Raw genomic sequence first — 21,608 nt, 5'->3', positions numbered from 1 at the left:
GACCCTAAAAGATCAAGTGTGCTCCCAGAAGCATACATATTGATGCCCCCCAGAAAGCTAAACTTATTTGTAAAATATGAATACTAAGCGTAGTCAATAGCGAGTCACTGGAATCCAACTTAAATTATGTAAAGATTGCCAAAAGTATCAATGAAACATTAAACTGTTCAATAGAACTGTGCTCCATGAGGGGAAATGGACATGCAAATCACATACAACATTACATGGAAAGGTGCTGGATATTGTTTTTATCTAAAAATGGCAGACAATTGTCATGTAAAGGCCTATTAATGGAATTCTTTAAGTTTTACAAGGTTTTATGCCTTTGCTGCATAAATGCACTTAATAAAAACACTTAACATCCTGTGCATTAAGAAATTCAGGAAAAGGTCTGTTTTCTCTGACTCATAAGGAGGATCATAAGGAGCCTTCGTGCATTCTGACAAGACTTTAATGAAGATAACACATTTTTGTGACTGGGAAAGGTACCTAGCTTAGGACACTGTCTAGAAGGGACGTGTCTATACAGTGTTACGCACTATCAAAGCACTATACAGTGTTAAGAGCACTATCAATGCAGTGTTGCATGTATTACGGATTATGGGTGAGAAGCTGAAGAAAGAAGTAAAGGCCACATGTCCCAGGTTAGGAGCCTGACCGCAGAATTGTAGGCTCAGCCCTAACAGAAAGCTACTTCGAGAAGTGATTAACCTTTCCATTCTTTTGGTGTCCTCCAGTGGAACTAAAATTTATCCAACTTAGTACTAATAAATGAAGTTTATCTGTAGTTCAAATACTAATAAATCTTGAGCCTGATCGTACTAAAGGATGTGAGTCATTTTGAACTGCAGCCTGAAGTAACGCCCATTCAGCTGTTAGGTGGAGAGAACATGTGTGTGCTTATTATTTCCGCTGTCACAGAGAGGAGGATATGTTTCACTGCTGACTGGTTTGCTTTTGCAGGGGAAAGCCTGCAGCACACTCTGATTTGGTCTTTTTTTTTTTAAGGTGCTCATTGCCTTGGTCCCAGCCTATTTAAAAGGCCAGTTAATGTTTCAAGGGGCATAATCAGCAGCTGTGCTTCACTGAAAAAACAGAACTTCTGACCAGCAGAGAAAACACCACTTCGTGCAGAAACAGAGCTCTTCCTGGGGGCTGGTTTCAAAGCAAGAAACTATTTCCCACAGAAATTAAGGAACAACAGACATCTCATGAATCCTCACTCTTAAGCAGGTAATGCACTTTCTTGACTTCTATTTCTTACAACCCCACAGAGGAATGTGGGGTTTTAAAGAGTAAAAAGGGAAAAAAAAACAGCACAAAACTCTACCATACTAAGACTTCACACTGAACACTCGCTGTCCCCCCTGAGAAGAAACAATAAACTCCCTGTGAGAGACATCAGGCATACTGAGTAAGCACTGCTAGAAAGAGCAGTCTGAATGGAAAAGACTTTCCAGGTAGAACATGTGGATGTTAACAGAGTTTTTCTAACTTTTCTGAAGGTGAGAGAAATCATACCTCACCATCTTGCAAAATGTAGGTCTTACGGGCAAAGCACCCCTGAGAAGATCAAGAATGTGGGAGAAATACCTTTTTATGTTTCTGTGTTTCTGAAACACAACAATATGGTGTTCAATGGCATAAGCCAGTCTTCAGTCAGGTCAAGGGGATTATTTCTATTAGCTAGAAGAGGTTTGATATGAATCTCATAGGCCTGGAGACATGAGCTATAGTGGCTTTAAGCTAACTTCTTATCCTTCTGTTCTCAGCCTGTTCTGGGAAATGCCAAAATTCCTGACCTGTTTAAGACACCTATTTTGCCCCTAACCAAAGCACCCACCCATTTTATTTTAACTTTTGTGAGCTGATCTATGGACTGTCATGCTGGTCCCATTCTCTTCAATGCTGTGCACTATGTCATAGTTACGACATGCTTCTGCCACTTTAACGCCTTTCTCACACTCCACGTGCCACTTCTTGCCAAGCAATACCTAGAAAGCAGCTTTGCCACTATGTTTCAAAGTGACTTTCCTTCCAAAAGTTCAGGGTTCTTAAGTCTCTTTATAGCACTCTAATCTTTTCCCTATCTAGCAAGGGAGGGTGCAAAGCGAGGATGAAGTTGCTAAACAGAAAAGCATTGCTAAACACTCCAAAACTTTCAGATTACACAATTTCATAAACAGATTCTGTAAGAAAACCTCAGTTATCCAAAAGGTTATTAATATCCCTTCTTATTTTTGTTTTGCTTTCACTGATGATATAGCAAAGTAATATAAAACTTCCTTACATTATATTCTCTATATCTCACACTTCAATTACAATATAAATTCAAAATTAAGCATTGATCAGCTTCCAGAACTTTTAGAGTATCAATTTTAGTGACCACCTTATGAAGAGTATTAGGATATCAGAAATTATAGTTTGGATTGTAATTTTTAAATTACTGTATACAGAAGTAACAATTATTCATATGGTTAAGTCTCTGTATTTCTAATTACCTTTCTGTGCCTGCACCAGTTCATCACCCGATTCCTTTGGAACAAAAATCTCTTTTATAGCAATTAAATCATTTTTCACAGTCTCCAACTGCTCTCCATCAAGTGTTGCTAAATAGGACTGAATCTGTAAAAGAAAGGACAGTAAGCATTCCTAACCAAAACACAGCATTTCTTAGATTGCTAATTTGGAGCCTGATACCAAATTAGGCTAAGAAATGGCAACTTCCATTATGCTCAAATCTTGTCTCTAACCTTCCTACATAGACACATTTTTATTTCTCATGAACAAAATTTTTTGAGTATCACAAAAATCAGCCTTGCAAGATCATCAGGTGTCTACTTTCTCCCAGAACATCAGTTTTGAATTATAAATCTATAGTTTAATTGCAAACTGTAATAAGCATTTTGGGATTGCCTGGATGAAGACAAAAAGAGCACAGGCAGAATTCATGCTTAGTCTGAGCACGCATGGGAAGAGTTGGAAAAAGAAGCCTGTTTCCCCTCCTTCAAAATGCAACCAAAATTATTGACAGTCTACCAGTCTACCTGTTCTGAAGAATGTATTGACAGGTCTTTGCATGTTGCAGGTATCTGCAAGTCCCTGCATATCTAATAGGGTGGCATGCCTAAGAGGGATGGAAACAGATTCTTTGGATCACTGTTTGTTTGCACTACAGTTAGACGGTGTTAATCCCACGATTGCACTCTCTGCCTATGGAAACCAAGAGAAATGCCTTCTCCTCCTTTGATACAAAATTTCACTTTTAAGTTTGTTTCAAGTTTTTTTTTTCTTTTAAGCTTGCTAGACAGCCGTGCAGACTGGCTCCATGAGAGACTGGAGAAAGACATTATTTTCTGATGTTCCCCCGTGATGTGTCCAGCTCATATGCTCAGGGTTAAGCGCAAGATAAAGTTGGGAGACCCAACTCAGGCTATGAAGGACCACCTAAGGCTTTTTGGCCCTCTCTATAGCGTTGTCCATTTCATAGGATTAACTGGGACCTTTTTTTAATGGAAACATTAAAATAAAAGCTTTAAAATATTTTTAAATCCCTGCTGTTAGAATGACATAGGACATTAGCAATGCCTTCAGTCTCCCTTGCGCTCCTCCTGTGGCCCATCAGAGTGTGGCTTTTGGGCTGTTAGTAGAGGTCTCAAGCTTACAGCACTGTAAGTGAGTATTTTGTGCCTGTGTGTATGGTAATCGGAATATGTCCTATGAGTCTTTTGGAATACGTATCAGGGAACTGGTCTTGTTGACCCAGACAGTTGCATTCAATCCTGTTGGAGAGATGAACCAGGGGTTATCTAGGACATAACATGAAGTACATCAGAAACCTCATGGTAAAAACCTGCACAAGTCTTCCTTACCCTCTGGTATTTAACAGTAAAAGAAAAATAGTCTTGATGCATGCAATTAACCTGAACTTGTTTTCTATTTATCTCTTTCCTGTTTTGTGGGTTTCTTTTTTTTTTATTTTTTTTTTTTTGCAAAAGCAGGCCCTTGAACCTCACATGTAGGATTTGAATTTATAATTTTGCATTTAGACATAATTGCAAAACCCCAAACATGGACATTATGTACCTAGTTGTCATTAAAACAAGCTTCTTTTATTTGTGACAGCAAATAAAACATTAAAAAAAAAAGTTGGTTATTTTTTATTAAAAATAGCCCAGAGGGCAAGGAGTGCTAACTACTAAAAAAAAAAAAGAAGAAAACATGTATTTTAAGAAATTTATTCAGAAAACTGTTTCAGTACAAAATGCCACTGCTGGGAATCTACAAAAGTTCTATTAATCTACTGTCAGAGATCTACTGACAGCTGAAATTCAAAAACATATTTATCATATAGGCCTTAGTAACTTTAGCATGTTCTTCAGAGACATATAGCATTTGTATACTTCCAATAATGATATCTTCAGGTAGTTTTATGTAAGTGTAAAAACTAATACAACAAAGAAGACTTAGGAATTGAATAAGTAATCCGGAATTCATTTTAATTCACTAGCCTCTAGGTGTAGTAGGTCTGGAATTCCTGAGTGTAAGTATCAGTGCCTGATACAAAACCAAAAGACATCAACCTCCTTGCAAATTCTGAAAAGACATCTGCATAGTGTCACAAGCTGAAAAATACACACTATATATGGTCCTAACAAAAATAACTTTCAGTTGTGAAGTTGTTTGATTTGAGTTAAGCTTGGGAGTTAAATTTTACCTGTATTGATTTACCTGAGATTGATTTCCTGAAGCCAAGGACTGGCCCATGGGACCAATCCAGCTTTCTCTGAAGTTGATGAAAAACTTACTGTTCATTTCACATGCACCTGCAGAGTGAAGTTTTTTTACCAACCAGTTTGGTTTATACTGTCTGCATACTGTACCTGGGCTTCACTTTCATTCGACAGGATTTCCAGAGCTTCAAGATGAGACAAACCCTGAAACTCATCAAAAAGTAGTCCATAATGTGCTGTTCTTTCAACTGTAACTTGCTGGGCCCGCCTCTGTTTCTCTTTTTCTTTAGCTTCTCGCAACAGCTGCAAAAATATACATTATTCCTGTTGTTTTATAGGTAGTGCTGTAGGTATGACAGATTTTATTACTTTCTGCTTCTGCTTGTCTAGGAAGTAGTAAAAATCTGGGACTATATCACACCTGCAGAGCTGAAATTTTAGAGCTGAAATATCTAAATTCTTTTTTTGATAAACTTCTCTAATAAAATATTTAAGTAGTATTCTAAGCGTGGTTTTCCCAATGGCATTTGCTAACCATCTTTTTTAAAAAACAATGAACAAACAAATAATCTTGCTTATGTTCTCAAAAGCAATGTCAACTACAGATACCGTATAAGAAATTTAGCCACCAACTAGAATGAAAGAAAAGTAAAAAGGACTATTTCATACACAGCCTTAAAGAGTCATGCAATCCATTCTACAGGCCACAAAATGGGAAGAATATTATTTTCAGGACCTGCCTACTTACTTGCATAAACAATGCACCTACATAAATATTTTTAGCAGATACTAAAGTCAGTTTTATGTGACAGCAGGACTGACAAAAGAGATTGGCCTAATAAGGTATGACTTTTACCAAAGGTGGGGCAGAACTATACTCCATATACTTGGGGATATTTTGGAGTGATCTTCTTATACACTTCCATTAGCGTATAAGAAGAATAGAATAGTGTATAGAATAGGATCTTCTATTCCTTCCTCCTGTTTCCAGGAAGGAATGGCCTCTCGTATGAATTTGCTACAGTAAAGCTGGTAAATATATCTGAACTCCGTCTTAAGTCACATATAAGCCTCTGAATACAGGTGAACTCTCGCCACTTACACTATTCCATCATTCAAAATTTCTATGATATTGTCTTCAGTTATTCATTTGTTACAAAAGACTTATGATGGCAGCTTTTTCAATCATCTCCACCGTTCAAAAATCACTCACACAGTTTTATGTACAAATCACTGAAAAGGAAGCACTGTGTTATGTGACCCAGGAGAACTGATTTATGTCACTTTCTGCCTCAGATTTTATGTGTGAATTCATGCATATTGTTTAGGAAGGTATTCTCAAAAGCTCATTTTAACCCTGAGGGTCTTAACAAGAGTTACTTGCTCTATGGCCTACTACAACAGTATCACTCTGTTCACATTTACAATGACCACCACCAAAGATGAAACATCTCATTAAAAGAAAAATACCTTACTCCTCTCTACAAGGAAGTAAACATGTAGTAAAATTACTGTTTTTTTCAATGTCTGTTGATTTCCACAGCCTCCCTCCTCTCAGTGTCTGGAGAGCTAAAGTAATTTTGTACTGACAGCACTTATACTTCTGTTCTGTTTTTATCATGTCTCTGAACTTTTAAATACATGAGTCACGACTGTGTAAGGGTACCATTAGGTTAGATGGACGTTAAGATAGAACTTTTCACAGCTTTAATTCCTAATGAAACATATGTCATATTCCAGTATTATTCATTTCCAAGGAAAGTAGTATAGTGATATTTATGCTGGAAGATACCCATCTACGGCTGTTACAAAAACACCAACAATTTGTTTCTGTCTCCAGAATGTAATAATATATCACCACATATACTATCTTATTAAAATCAGCTGTTGTACATGTGGTTATGTGGAAAAGATGATTCTACATTATCTTTTGTGGTTCTGTGAAGAAAAAGAAAGTGGAGCAAATATAAAGCATAATATGTATTCCCATAAGCCTAGCCAATATCTACTGCAATAAATAAAGCCTCTCCCTGAGGCATCTGAAATTCTGGAAAAAGAATCTGAAACTGCATTGGCAGAGCTGTATTTAAATAAATCCAACCTGAGATAGAGAAACTGTTCTTGCCATCAGTGTTTTAGTTCTCTTAAATCCAGGATCACTTTCTGCAAGGACATTCATGGTTGTCTTCCCAATAAATTCCAAAGCATCTAAGCCTCCAGATAATACACTTTTCCCCTGTATAAAAATAATGCAATGTGGTTATTTTCTTTCCACTTTATGCTAATATGAACTGTAAAGAGTATTGCTTTTGCCAAGACTGTCTTTGAACATTCAGGTCCCTAGATTTTCTATGCTTTAACTAACAATAGGATTGATACATTTATAAAATTATGTTACTTTGTTCTGAATACATTTTCAAAAAGAAAAAAATGAGCTATACAAATGTTTCTAGTTAGTTAAAAGACCCACACTGAAGGAAATGTAACACCTGTTGCCAATAAAAAATCTATGAATAGATTTTTAATCTATTTTTAATCTATAAATTTAATTTTATCCAAGGTGGCTTCTAGTCCATGAGAACATATTTTAGATATGAATAATATGGAGCCAAAGTCCATCATGAACAGGATGACCCTGCTTTACCTAACTGATTTCTAAAATTTTGACACTTGTGATAACTCTGGAACTGTCTATCGAAATACAGTTGTTATTCCTGTGTCTTCGTATTAGCATTAGCCCTCATTCACAATTTTTCACGTACTCTCAAGAAGAATTTTCACTGGCTAAAGATTTCCATTTCAATCTGGCTTATGCATCTGTCAGATACTCACATGATGTAACCTGATATATAATGGAAAACCCTACCAAAGCCTCAAATAGCATTACAGGCAACTTACTGAGACCTTAAGTTATTCTTTTTGTTTAGTGACATTCATCACTGTGGTATAGTAGCCTCTCTAGGTTTGCATTTCTCTTATTTGAAAATCTTATACGATGCTCAGATGGTCTTACTGGTGTCCAGCTCTCACAAGCCTTACGATGCTCCAGATTCTGTACAACAGTCTTAGGAATAGTCTACAGGAATCTCCCTCTGCTCCCAAAATCTTTGATATTAGAGTGATGAGGCACTCAGAGTGAACAGGATATGCACTAAAAAAGAATTGCCACTTCATAAAACATGCTCAATGGGGAGTTAGTCTTCCATGCTTTTTTAGCCGATGCTTAAAGTCTTCCATAATTTCAAGGGAAACACCATACTGAAAAGCTCAGAGAAAAACATTTGCTATGGTAATAAATGTGTAAAAAATGTTGGGGAAGAAGATGACACAAAAATTGATTTGGAAACAGTATGGAACAGGATTTTGCAAAAGCTGAAACACAGAAAAACAGAAAAGGACACAAGAAAATATATGGACAGTATAAGAGAACCATGGACAAAAGAATTTGCCTCACTGAGTCTGCAATCAGACCACTTTCTGGGAAGGCTAATATGAAATGAGAGACTAGACAAGAGAGGTGAAGGTAAGGGCCAGGGACTAGCAATACAGAGTTTAGCAAAAGCCTTAAAATAAGCAAATGGAGTATTTTCTTATTTTATCTGCCTTCAAAAATGATAACAAATCTTATCATACTTTCTCTGGAAGGACTTAACTATAAAAAAATTAGATCATGGTACCACAACTATAAAAAAGATTTCCCAAGAATTTGCAGAATTCTATATAGTTTAGGAGAAGACCATATTTTTCACTGAAATTGGTGCCAAAGTAGTAACGGACTTAGTTGTGTTTGACTTTTTTTTTTAATTTGATACGTTATTTTTCCATTGAAGAGACTCTAAACAGACTTACAACAGAACTGTTTTTACAAATACCTACAACTTAACAAACTCCACCTGTTAAATGCGACCTACAGTGAAGTTGCACCTAAAAATGATCAAGAATAACCAGAGCAGAAAGGCCCACTAAAATGACTCACTGTGTTCTGTACAGCATTCGTGATAGCTGACAACATGCCACGAGATCCAGATGAAGGAGAAGAGGGAATATTCTCAGAAGAGCTTTGGTCCAGAGAATCTTCTGCTTCTAACAAAAGAAAAAAAGCAAGTTACAGCATACTGTCACCTCTACAAGTCACAAATCACAGTAAACTGGATTCTGTGATCAAAATCTTAAAATTTTGTAAATTGGACTAATTTGGCAGTGTCAAAGTTTTGTCCAATTTCAGTAAACTCGAACTTACGTATGATTGGTATTTCAGCTGCAGGAGGCTCTGCTGTTTCTGAAGATGCTGAACTTGCGTTATGAATTCCTAGGGTAGTTCCTGCTTTTTCCTTCACTGCTGTTATCCCATGACCTGCAGCGGAATCATATTCTAAATTATATGATTTGAAAACTTATTACAAACAGTGCATAGTATTCTCATACTCCACAAATGATAACAATCAGAATAGCTATTAAACTTACCTCAATTGCTTAATTTTCTTCTAGGTTAATAATTCACTTGTTCTGCTATATCCAGTATATTAACTGACTAGAAATTATAAAGCTGAAATAGAATACAAATGACACTGGATCTGAAATGTAAAACTTGTTTCAGTGGCATACATAAGTTTAGTTCCCTGCTTCTCAAAATGCTAAATATTCCATTACAATTAGTTTAAACAGAAACTGATGGTCCTCCTAATACCATAGGGTTTGGTGTCATCTAGTTTTCAGAAGTCTAGAACAATTAACGTACAATTAATGGACTGGGTGACTGCAGGGCTGAGGTAAGGAATCTGTTTGTCTTTCTGCTGCATAAGTGCTATGTTAGGTAAGTATTTTAGGAATAGTGACCCAGCTCCTCAAAGTTATTTCAGGATTTAAGCTCCTCAGTTGCTCATTTGAAGTCAAATTCTAAAGTGTCTCTCCTCAAAGCTGCTGTTTAAATATACTTTGTAAAGTCTGTTGGTGTCAGATGACACAGACAGAATTATTGTTCCAGCGGTAGCTGATCTCCTACAAAGATTTTACCACCTTTATCTGATGCATACGTAGTGACTCCCTAACTCTCTGTTCTATTAAAATGGTCTAATGTAAAGAATGTATGCTATTAGTCTTTTTATCTGAATAATTTTGACAGAACGGGATTGCGTGGCTGCTTTTCTACACCAAGTTTATTTACACCAGCAGATCACATGGACTGGTAACATCCTGCTATAGGATAGGGTGGGATTGCCTGATAGTCAGCAAGAAGCAGCAGTAGCTTCCTAATCTGCATGAGCTGTAGTTGAAAAACACTGTCCTTAAAAAAGACTACCCTCAAATTGTCTGCCTGTTCTGCTTCTGGATGTATCCATAAGTATGTTTGTTATATGCTTCTCTCCTTACAAATGATCCAGCTAGCACATCTTCCTTAGCTGGAAGTTTCTGCACATCAGCTGAGACGCAGTAAGTAAACAACCAACCAGGCGAGCAATATTTCTTTCCAACACAAAATGAAATGGCTTCAGTGACCCTATTTTATTTTTTCTTGCACAGTACTGTTACTGCATCTCACATAAAGCTGATCACTTCTAGCAGTAGGACAATACAGAGTGCTTTAACTATCTGCCTAACTACTTATGAGAAGTATTAATGACAATTTCATACTACTTTGCTTTGTTACCTTACACTGAACTGTAAATACATAAATTATTTCAGAGAAGCCATTAATACAGGCAGATACCTAAACATCTAAGGCATAAAGTCAAGCATAATGATTCATTAAATGTTGTCCATACTTTCCCACAATTGTGTGCACTTTCTATTAGAAAAGTTCAAAGCATTCCTTCTGAGTTATGTTAATTACAGCAAAATAGCCTATCATTTACCAATGCTCTGCCGTGTTCTGAATATAAATATATATATATACGTGTACATATATATGTGTGTGTGTAGTCATACAAATATGCTTTTGAATATCTGATTAAAGAAAGATACAGCAAAACAATTTGAAATGGAGTAGGAAGAAGGAAAGCTTAAATTTATGATTCTATGATTTCCAGATGGTTGCACATCAGGTGCTCTATGAATTCAATAATAAATATACTCTAGACAACATATGTGAAGCAGCACTACCGAAAGATCACATACAAGAGAACTGGAGTATCTGGAGTTAAATAAAAAGAACAGATGTCCCCTAAGGGACAGGTGATCAGAAACAAGTAATTTTCTATATGAGAGCATAAGCTGCATGGGGTCCTGATGTTTTACCCTGAAACAGCGAGACTAGGCAGGTAAATGCTTTTACCTGTCTAAAGAAAGTATGACCTATCTCATGTCTTACAAAATGTAGCAGTACGTCCAACTGTACAGGACATACTAAGTTATGCACCACAATGATTTAAGTCATTGCTGGATAACTTCTTGCCCTTTGCAAAATCTGTTCCAATGCAGATACTGGAGAGTGGTGTACTACTTTGTCTAATCCCAATCTCTTGCATATTTTGATTGGTTCAATGAAAATATTAGCATGAATAAATTCTGGAGACATTTATTTACTCTCTAAATTCCCGGGACTCACTTAAATAACTATTAATTGTTCTTTTAAACTAATGGAATAGATACTCCATGTCACATTCCTTTCCATTTCTCCTGCTCACAACTTTTAAAATGAGCAAAAGAGTTTTATTCTTCCCATTGACTTAATTTTTCTTAAGGACTTGACTTGCTAACAAAATATTATTGTCCTATAATTCTATAAAAAATTAACTACGAACATCAAGCAAAAATTTCCCTTTAACCATGTGTGAAAGGGTTATGGATTTTCAGGTTAATTTTCCAGTTTTTTTCTGTATCTAAACATTTTTTTTTTATATGTTTTATAATTTGGTTCTCATAGTTTTGCAGACAAGCTTATACTTCCAAGAAAAGGAGGCACACAGTTCCTGTACTGATATTTACAGACTTACAAAAGGCAGCATTTTCAGGGCTGTGGTTACATGCACTAGAATGATAAGAAAGTATTTCAGGTCAGCTAGGAGTGGTTTTGCTGAACTAAGCTGTATGGCATGTATGTTTGACTACAACAACAAAACCACAGCTGAAGCAAGTCAGCACTGTTAAATACACACACCACATGCACAAATATGGCAGAAGCACATGTTGCTTTGGAAATGAAAATGATTACTTGTAATTTCAAAAGGCACAAAAATAAAGGAGGTTATGGGAGATGAGCCTACATTTTAGAGATAAAGGTGCACTGGTTTTGTTACGCTGGGTGTGGTAATGCAACTGAGCTGATACTGTAAACTTAGGAACACCTCCGACATGTTTTCCATTTACTCATCTGTAACAGCAGACAGAAGAGCTATGCAATGGGTATTGTTAATGGCTTACTTTTTGAAGAAAGTATGCTTTTTCCCCCTGTGTTGTTGCTTTTGTTTTTCTTGCCTACGTGATTTCTTTTTTTTTATTGGCTGGCAATTTCAGCAGAATATTGTTCGTCTTGCAACTGTTTTCCCTTCATCAGCTGAATTTATGCAGTGGAAAAAAAAAAGGTCTTCTGAAGAGATTAACTGTCCTTTTCATGACTACATAAGGTATAAACATAACATCCAGCCTTTGTTTTTTTTTAATGTCATTCTTTATTTCACAACAGGGAAATAATATCTGTAGAGAATAGAAAAGATATTCACATCATTTCAATACTTCAGTTTCACATTATCTGGAGCATTTGCATTTCTGTTCCACACAGACTTCAATTTAAGCTATGCAATGCAAATTATTACACATACCTATGTGTAATAATATCCAAGCTCACAAACACAGTGACATCACAAGTGACATTTCATTCTGTCATACTGAGTGATAAGAAAAGGTTTGCCGCATACTTCAGCATTATGGGCATATTTCAGCATATTTCATTATTATGGGCATCTGATATTTCCGTGTGCCATTCTACTAGATGAAGAACTAGATGAGGAATACACACAAGCGCAAAATAATCAAGATAGCAGAATATTAATTACAAGCAATGCATGAGAGAAATGCATTAAGCAGCCTTATAGTATGAATTTCAGAGACCATGTAAATTAAATAGCTGGGTTCTATTTTTTATTACTTTTGTTTTGTAAGAAGTTTTGACAGATGTTAGTCTTACCAATGGCACTAGAGGTAAAAACCCCCAAACTTACATGGAGGGAAGCGCATGCATACAGCATGGCAGAGAACAGACTTTGCTTGGAAATGCAGCTTGTTGAGCTGCACTTAAGCACCTTATGAATGCCATAACTCATCCATACAAAACAATACAGCGTATGAAAGGCAAGACTTGTAGGAGAAGGTAGTAACTTTCATTAAGCTAGCAGATAGCTTCGTTGGGAAAAAAAAAAAAAAAACAAAAAACGAACAGGCAAGCTTTCAAGCATACAAGCTGTTTTTAAAAACGGAAGTCACAAGCTTCAAGTACAGACTGAGAATATATTTTGCCTCACTTACGCCCTTCGGAAAAAAGGTTTGCTGTTACAGTTAAGCTGACCTAATGGCTTCTCTGTGCTGGTATGGGAGGTTCTGCTCCTTCCATGTTCCATATTTGTCCCTACTCCTTGCCCTGGCACTTATCTCAGTGAGTTGGTTCAAGAAACTGAAGAGGCAGAAAATGGATTCTTCTTTCCTCTAGAATTATTCTTATGTCAGTTTAGCTTCCTGAACTGGATTACCGGGAGCTCAGAGGAGCATGAGTGCTGGCACAGGGAGGAGGAAGAAATATGCAAGGAAAAGAGAGGTGCAGGACTGCACATTTCAGTGGCTGATAGCCATTAGATTGGCTTCGCTGCAATGTCATTGTTAGAGCAGAGTTTTACCAACACTGTTACTAAAACACTGGATGGTGTAATTATTGATTTACTAAAAAATACAATTTAAAAGAAAGAGGGTAAAATGGTGACAATAAGTACAGTAAGTTGTGTCTCCAGATCACCGTGAGCGTACTTCTCCCATCTCATCATCCCAGCAACTATTTCAGTGGATCTACTCCACTGTGGTTCCACAAGGGGGGGAAACCAAACTTCTTGCACCTTTCAGAAAAAAAGGAAAACTCTTCACCTCATTAATGAGGCAGATTCAATAACTTTCTTACTGTGACATCTAGTGTCAGACACTAAGCATGGTTCAGGCAGTGACTGCTACTAATCCAAACGCATTACAGATTCTGTGGTGTAGAGTATCACATCTGCCTTGTGGCGCGGACCTTGATCCAAATAATGTCAGATTCAGTTCAAAGACAACACACGTTTTCTTTAGAATACAAAAAACCGTTGCCAAAACAATCACTGGCTATATGTGCACAGTTAGTTAAAGAGAGATAAGATGCAAATTGTATGGAAACTACCTTATTATTAGAAACTAAAATCAGCTATGCTAAACAAATTATAGCCATGCAGTAAAAATGCTAATCTGTTTGGGAGCTCTAAATCAGGATTTGAAGGATAATGAAACTGAGATCCTTGGAACAACCATTTCAGCTCAGTCTTAAAGAGAAAGGAATGTAAGAAAGAAATTTTTTACAGGAAGAACGATCATTCACTGGAACAACCTTCCCAGGGATGTAGAAAAGTCCCCATTGCTGGAGGTTTTCAAGATGTGACTGGACAAGGTGCTAGATAATCTCATCTAGGCGCCCTTTCCCACTAGATGATCTTTCGAGGTCCCTTCCAACCTGGGCTGTTCTATGATACTATCTGTTAAAAGCCAGACAAGCAGCTGTGTCATACAAAGGTAATGACACAGCAATAGAAAAATCACATACCGAAGGTGTTGCTGATAAGTCTAATTCCAAGAGAGCAGTTTTACTTATACCATTTGCTGCACTGAAAGAATAAGCAACATTAAAATGGACTGGATCATGGCAAACTTATTTTCTGATGTAGAATAGGAGATGAAGTGTTAGTTGGACTGCTCAGATATTACATGGAGTAACTTGAAAGGGAATAATAAATATTTAATAATAAGAAGAAAGCTTATAGAAACTCCCAATAGCTTTAATTTTTTTTTCCTCTCTCTATCTCTTGCTAGGAATTATCATACTGAAACAGATATATGGTATACACAGTTCCACATCCTGTCTATGACACTGACAGACAGTAAATACTTCACAGGATCAAGCATGAATTTCCATAACAAACAACTAGGAAATAAGCCCTGTATATCAGGAATATAAACTATTACCTGCTGCATTGATTTCCTGGAACAAATCTAAGATTATCTATGTGGTCTTCCAAGTTACCTTGGGTTCAGTGAACATGGAAGAATGTACATTTGATTTCTGCTTAATTCAAAGTCTATTTTACTTAATAATTCACAGAGAAAAGTTAGATCCAAAATTAATAGATAGTAATACGGGGACTCAACCCTATCCTGACTCCAGGGTCAGAAAGTCTAAGTTGTAGATTCCAGGAAATGGGAAGAGAAAACAGGGAAAGTGCTACTTTACATACATCTGGTTTTAAGCTCTTTCCCAGTTGCTCTTGGTCACTGCCAGAAAGTAGATAGTAGATGGGTCTTCAGTTTGACACAGTGCAACCATTCTCATGTAAAATTAAAGTTATTTTAAAATGTTTTTTCCTTTTCTGCATGTGGATGCTCCTTTGCCTAAGCAACTTGACCTGTTCCAACTGTGCTCATTTTTAAATAATAATAATTCTAAAAATATATATACATGGTGATGATATGCCTATTGAAAATAGACAACATCACACAAACTTATCAAGTCAGGCTGCCTAGACAACAAACTTGTTCGCCTATTTACACTCTGTGAAGATAGTTATGATGCTGATACAGTCAGATGGTATGTTAAGAAGCCAGTATCAATTAAGCATGAATTTTTAATGTATATGAACCAAGATGTTATATGGCCTATATAAAAATGAGATCACATAATTTAAAAGTCCATGGAAATTCACAGAGATACAATGCTAGCAGCAGGTTTTATAGACAAAAGCAACAAACAGCTGTAAAAACGTATGTCTTGTTTACTTATTAGACAGTAAGAAGGGATACAACACACATTCTTGTTTCTCTCCCAAACTTTTTCCAATCATTCTCAGGCAAGGTTACGTCAGTTGGGCAAGAAAATATCTATGGCCATACTGCCCCACAGAAAATGTATACGCTTTGTGACACTAAACTGATTGCTCAATGATGCCGAGATTTCTAAGCAATAGAAGACTGTGAGTGAGATTGCCACTGCAAGCCTGCAAGAACAGTAACTGGTAACAAATAATCTTGTTACCCACAAACAACATTAGAATGTCATCTGATAGAATACTGTTTATTGCAGGAGCTAAACAGAATATAAATACAGCTATCTTACAGGCAAAAACTGACCTGAAAGAGCTCTGTTCCAAGAAACCCACAGCTGCAACTACAAAAATGAACTGAAGAATTCATTTTGCATTACAGAATGCATTACAATTCCAACTGATCAACTGATCAAATTACTTTTATGCATATAAATTTTCTTCTTTAGTTATTTACGCTAAGCCAAATTCTTTTCAGAATGCTGTTGTTATGATGGTCTGAGAATGTAAGAGAGGCAAGGCTCGTGGAAGTCTGTGAAAGCAGTACCCTTTATTAGACCTACTAATAGTGTTGGGAAAAAAGTTTTCGCACAGAGGCCCTTCTTCAAGTCTGAAAGAGAAGCGTTAAACTTTAAAGTTAAATACAAGTTGAGAACACTTACGCATTTCCACAGCTAGTTAAGCTGCCCTCGTGCCCATCGGCATGTTCTGCGTGTTCCCATCACTTCCCATTCAGTAGCATTTGGGTGATCAAATGGTGAGACAGATTATGGAATTTACTGATCCAGCTGAAGATCCAGCTCTTACTTCATTTGTACTTTTCAAAATCAGTCCCATAAACCAGCTCTCCACATCACTACGTGAAGGCTACTGTTAGCATAAGAGGAGGAAGAAATACATTGCTGGGGCAGGGCAGGCCTGCTCCTTTCAGCAGCAACCTTCACTTATGTCAATTTAGAAATCCATTCTGAGTTTAATTAGGTATGTTAATTGGTTGGACTGTCTGAAAGAAAAGGTGGTTACGAACTCTTGAGTGTGGGTGTTACTGAAAAAAAAGAGAGGATAGGAGAAGTTCCCTCCTTCTCTGGGAAACAGACAGAAATAATTTATTGCCCACGGAACAGAGGAAGATAAGGAGGAGAATTATTTAGCCTTATATGGGATCATAAAACCAACATCTCTGTTGAGTCTGTTATTTTTAGTAACTAGCAATTAATTTTAACTCCTAGGTTCATCTTTTGAAGGTATTTTGTGGATCCTTTATGAGAACTGATTAGTTAACAGCTTAGTAGCTGTTTTGTGGGAAATGATTTTCCACTGATAACTAGGTATTTGCATGCTTCGCTTTTTGTCTGTGAGTTTTCGATGTGTTTCGATTAAGTTTTACCTAAAGTCTTCACAAGGACGTTTTGTATTGACATACTATCAGAAATAAGAGTATAGGGAGAGGGAATACAGGGTCCATGTTTCAATATGTTGTTCTACTCTCTGAAGTCTGGTGTGGTAGCTTAACAGTTTCACTGGGTATCAATGAAAGCTGGAATGATTTACAAGAAGTGAATTCATATTGTATAGACAGAAGTCATGCTGTATAAACCACAAACATGCATGTGCATGAATCTGGGTTGGAGTGCTTTGACTTCAAAAACCATCAGCCTTTGGCTGATAGTAATTGTATCAGATTATGTATCCCTTCTGTGAAGAAGCCCAATGAGGTAATTCACTAATGTTACAAAAAAGCCTACTACCTTGCCCATAATCTGACCTGAAAAAATACTTATATGCTTTGACAGTTTAGGAAGGTCCTTCTTATTATTAAAAAAAAATTGTGCTTGCCAAGCATATTAGGACAAAACTGACTATGAATCTTTAAGATACAACATTACTGTATCTAATGACACATTAAAATTATGATTTATTTCCACGTACTTTACTGATTGAACACTTACCCACTGTGGCAGAAGCTGATGACAGGAGAGACTTCCCCCAGGTACCCCAAGCTCCCCACCTACTTGCTTTAGATGAGGAGTCTGTGGCCTATAAGAACAAAAGTATTACTCCACTGTCTGAAATTTATGTTATCCAAAGGCAGGAAGAAACACAAAGAACATGTCAGGCAACAACACCCAGCATGTAATACATGATGATACGAGTAAAAATGGTTGTGCCACTACTTACAAGGGTATACAATCTGAAAATAGGCACTTTGTAATATAATACTTGGCTTTACTAATCATTGTGATGCCTTCTGAAGAATGATTTTCAAGAGACAGAACATACAGAGAAATAGCCCAGAATGGTGACTGACAAAAGCTTTACCACCAGCTCCTCTGGCAGATGCTTAAACTTTTGCACGAAAAGTAGTCCTCGCATGAAAGGTCGCATTCTTATGGCACTGCAGGGTTGTTACTGTTCTCACCTTTTCTCCCCCAGGAGGAAATCAAGGTCATCAACCTCACTCTATGTCTGTGAAACTCATCATTTGGCTGTTTCAATACCAAGTCAGAAGGCTAATTCGAACAGTCTTCTGTAGTGGGTTAAATTAACCTTGCAGACTTTGACTGAAAGGCTCCATAATGGCTTCTGCAGGCTCTACTGCAGAATGTAACTTCTAGCTGAAGAATTGCAACATCTGGTTGGGAAGGTGCTAATACCGGTGCACACATTTGTGCAGTGAACACAGGACCACCTCTCCAATGTGAAACAAGAGCTCCATATGGATTGGTGTCATACTAAACTAAATTTCACATAAAGTATCCCTGGGCAGACATGCCCTTCTCTAGTTTTATTATAATGACTGATTTATATTGCCTTTATGTTCACAGTTTGGTCACTAAGGCCAGATTTTTAATGGTCTTTTCATTCCTAAAAGTGCAACAGATTCTTAATGGGATCCTAAACACTCACAACCAGTGCTAGATTATGTGGAGTTCAAGCTTCTGTACACAAGAAAGCAGAATGGGAAGCTTAGTTCAGATCACCTATTCCTGAAGGCACCTAAAACTCCAGAGATGTCTTTACAGGTGTCCTAATACTTCTTCAGGCACCCGATCCTATAAAGCCATACAAGTTTATTACGGCTACTGTTAGGGAGAGGCAGGAACCCATCTCCTTCCTGAATTCTACTGGGAGCCAGAGTTAGACTTCTCTGCCTGAGTCTCCTCAGAGGTGTAACCCAGTAGATGTGCACAGGGAACTCCTAACAACTGAGTTCAATAAAAACACAGCCAGAGGAGGTGCTGCCCACCTTTTACATTAATGTGTTTATTAAGTGATGATCAGTATTCCGTATTTAAATCATATTAAGAAACTGTTGTCAAGAAAATTTCCAGTAGCATATCATCCCTACACAATCAACTCAAAACCAAAAACTGAAGTATCCCAAGATAGTTCTGCATTGTGCAGTGTACAGATCCCCTGTCACCTCTTCTAGGTAGGTCCTTCTCACTGGTGGAGGGAAGAAACAATGTGTTTTAACCTTTTCCAATTTGTGGATGCCTGAAAATTTTTCAGTGGAGGTGAGAACATCTTCAGCTATGTCACATGTATTGGATTTGGATGCTGTGTAGACCGTAAAAAAGCCCTGTTTTTCTTAGTTTTCTTTTATTAACTTCTTGCAATTACTCATAGGACTCCCAAAGGTCTGTGGATCACAAATCAAACACTACTGGCCTAGAATAAATCAAAACTACTGGCTGTTTCACCAAGCCTTGTGAAACATACACTGTTTTTGTAAAGTCAATGACTTGAAAATTAGCAAGTCCAAGATTCAGTGTGCTGCATATGCAGCTTCAATTCTGTCCTCTTCTAGGTTCATTCTGTGAACTGAATGGAGCAGATTTGTACAGAAAGCCAGATAACAAAACCATGGTAGTTTTATATCTATTCAAAATGGACTAGATTCTTAATAAGATTTAGGCTCTGGTATAGTTTTATTGCAACAAGGCTAGAAAGACCAAATTAATATCATACTGGCAAAGAGAAATTCAGCTGTTCCTGGTTTCCAAAAGCTTGGTGTTACAATTTAGCTTATTTTATTCCCATGCAGGTTCTCTGTATATAACTCCCTAGGCTTTTGTGAAAAACAGTATGTACATTGTACAAAATTCTGTCTTTACAAAGCAGGGAGGGGAGGGCTTTTATGGAAAAGAAAGTATTACTTACCGGACTGCTTTGTTCATGCAGTATTTCTTCAGATTCAGGTTCTGCATCAAGGCTTACGGTCTCATTGCACTCAGTGGGCATGTCTTCAGTCGCCTCTCCATTGGAAGGCAGGCTTTCAATTATTTTTTCAGTCAAAGGGTTTTCGTTAATAAATATGTCTCCTTCCTGTCCTTTACTGGCACTCTGAGTGGCCTGTCCATGTCCATCATGTGAGGACTCATGCAAGATCTCAGCTTCCACGGGGTGTGATACTGACTTGTGAGGCAATACCTCATTGCTGGGCACTTCCATTACTTCAAGTTTTTCTTCAGATGGGATGCCATCACGTATGTCTTCAGACATTTTCAATTCTGAATATAGAAAATAAATTAAGGCTTTTAGGTTCCAGAAACATTTGAATGACTATAAAACATGCAGTGTTTACCATAAGCTATTGCTGAAAAACAAGACAACCTTGATGTAAGGCCTCCTGAAGCATGGAGCCCTGTGGCACATGCATCATGCCAGCACTGATATCATGATGATACTCTGAATACTCTATTCACCTTGCAGGATAGCACTCAAGTACGAAGAGCAGCATTACTGTTTTCCAAAATACAGTTTGGTGAGGGAGAAAGAATGTTCATTTGTCTAGGGAAGTCAAATATAACAGCTTAATTCCTATGTTCCCTATTAGATGTGTATGAAAGACCACCGAAGAACAGGATAATCTGAGCTGCAATAGCCAAGCAGCTCTTGCTCTCCTTCTCATCATTTCCACACATGCAGGCTCCGATAGCCTGCTGACTGATGGAGAGGAGGATGACAAACACAGTGCGACTAAAACTGTGGTGACATTTATGTGTTGGAGAAGGGGGATAATTTGAGAACATGACAGACCATGGTCCCTGCAGCCATTTCATAGACAGGAAGCATTCACTGCTCACACCGTTTCTGCACCACTTTTCTCAAAGGCTTACTGTTTGGGGAGTGCCACATCTCTCACCTGTTCCTAGAAGTCCAGATATCAGTTCTGGAATTAAACTGTGTGATTAAACTTTAATTCTGAAGCCAAGGTAAGCTTGCATGCGGTACAGTTACTGATTTTTTTTTGTAAGTTACGAATGCTTTTTCTCTTATTTACTCCTTATCTTCCAATGCAACTTTATTTTTCTAAGTATTTTCCACCACTGCGCAGTCATCAGGCTGAGGATCCAGGAAGAGAAAGAAATGGCTATTGAGCGAGCTCTGCAGATGATTAAGGAGTGGCACTTAGCAGAGTCCAAAAGGACTACTGTAGAGTGGTTACTACCACTTACTCGTTGGCAACAACAGTATGCCTGGCACTCTACTCAGAAGACAACCCTTGACAGAGAGTTGTAATTGCAAGCTCTTGACTATATGCAGAGTTGCATGGCATAAAATAAACTCACAGAGTCCTCTCTGTAGATGTCACCTTTTCATTGACTCCCATATTAATTAAATATGGTTCAAAGCTTTGTATGTGTTAGGAAGGATCGAGGTTCTAAAAAGACTGAAGAGCAGAAGAAAAAAAAGGCAAAAAGCAAAATGTAACTGGGATTTAGAAGAAGCCTGCCTAAGAAACATGTATTTAAATTAGTATATTTTATTAAAGTCTATAGAATCATGTACATTTGTGGCTTTAGCAGCCTGTTTACCTCACTTGAATGTA

General features: G+C 37.3%; 1 protein-coding gene across 3 annotated transcripts in view; it reads right to left on the bottom strand.

Annotated features, from left to right (window-relative positions):
- The window catches only part of FAM114A1 (family with sequence similarity 114 member A1), a 36,979-nt gene that overhangs the window by 14,010 nt on the left and 1,361 nt on the right, over window positions 1–21,608 (bottom strand). For 2 of the 3 annotated variants that reach the window (XM_075148914.1, XM_075148915.1), the window contains exons 2-8: window positions 19,937–20,286; window positions 17,722–17,809; window positions 8,974–9,087; window positions 8,710–8,816; window positions 6,835–6,969; window positions 4,884–5,036; window positions 2,502–2,625 (exon numbers count right to left, since the gene is read on the bottom strand). In XM_075148914.1, the coding sequence (XP_075005015.1) occupies window positions 2,502–2,625; window positions 4,884–5,036; window positions 6,835–6,969; window positions 8,710–8,816; window positions 8,974–9,087; window positions 17,722–17,809; window positions 19,937–20,278 (1,063 nt within the window). In that variant the 5' untranslated portion in view covers window positions 20,279–20,286. The remainder of the gene's footprint in view (window positions 1–2,501; window positions 2,626–4,883; window positions 5,037–6,834; window positions 6,970–8,709; window positions 8,817–8,973; window positions 9,088–17,721; window positions 17,810–19,936; window positions 20,287–21,608) is intronic. The other variant, XM_075148916.1, reaches the window with a different exon arrangement.

This window comes from Calonectris borealis, chromosome 4 (assembly GCF_964195595.1).
Source record: "Calonectris borealis chromosome 4, bCalBor7.hap1.2, whole genome shotgun sequence".
Taxonomy (NCBI): Eukaryota; Metazoa; Chordata; class Aves; order Procellariiformes; family Procellariidae; genus Calonectris; species Calonectris borealis.
The sequence above is the reverse complement of the archived record's forward strand: the minus strand, read 5'-3'. Positions and strand labels throughout refer to the sequence as shown.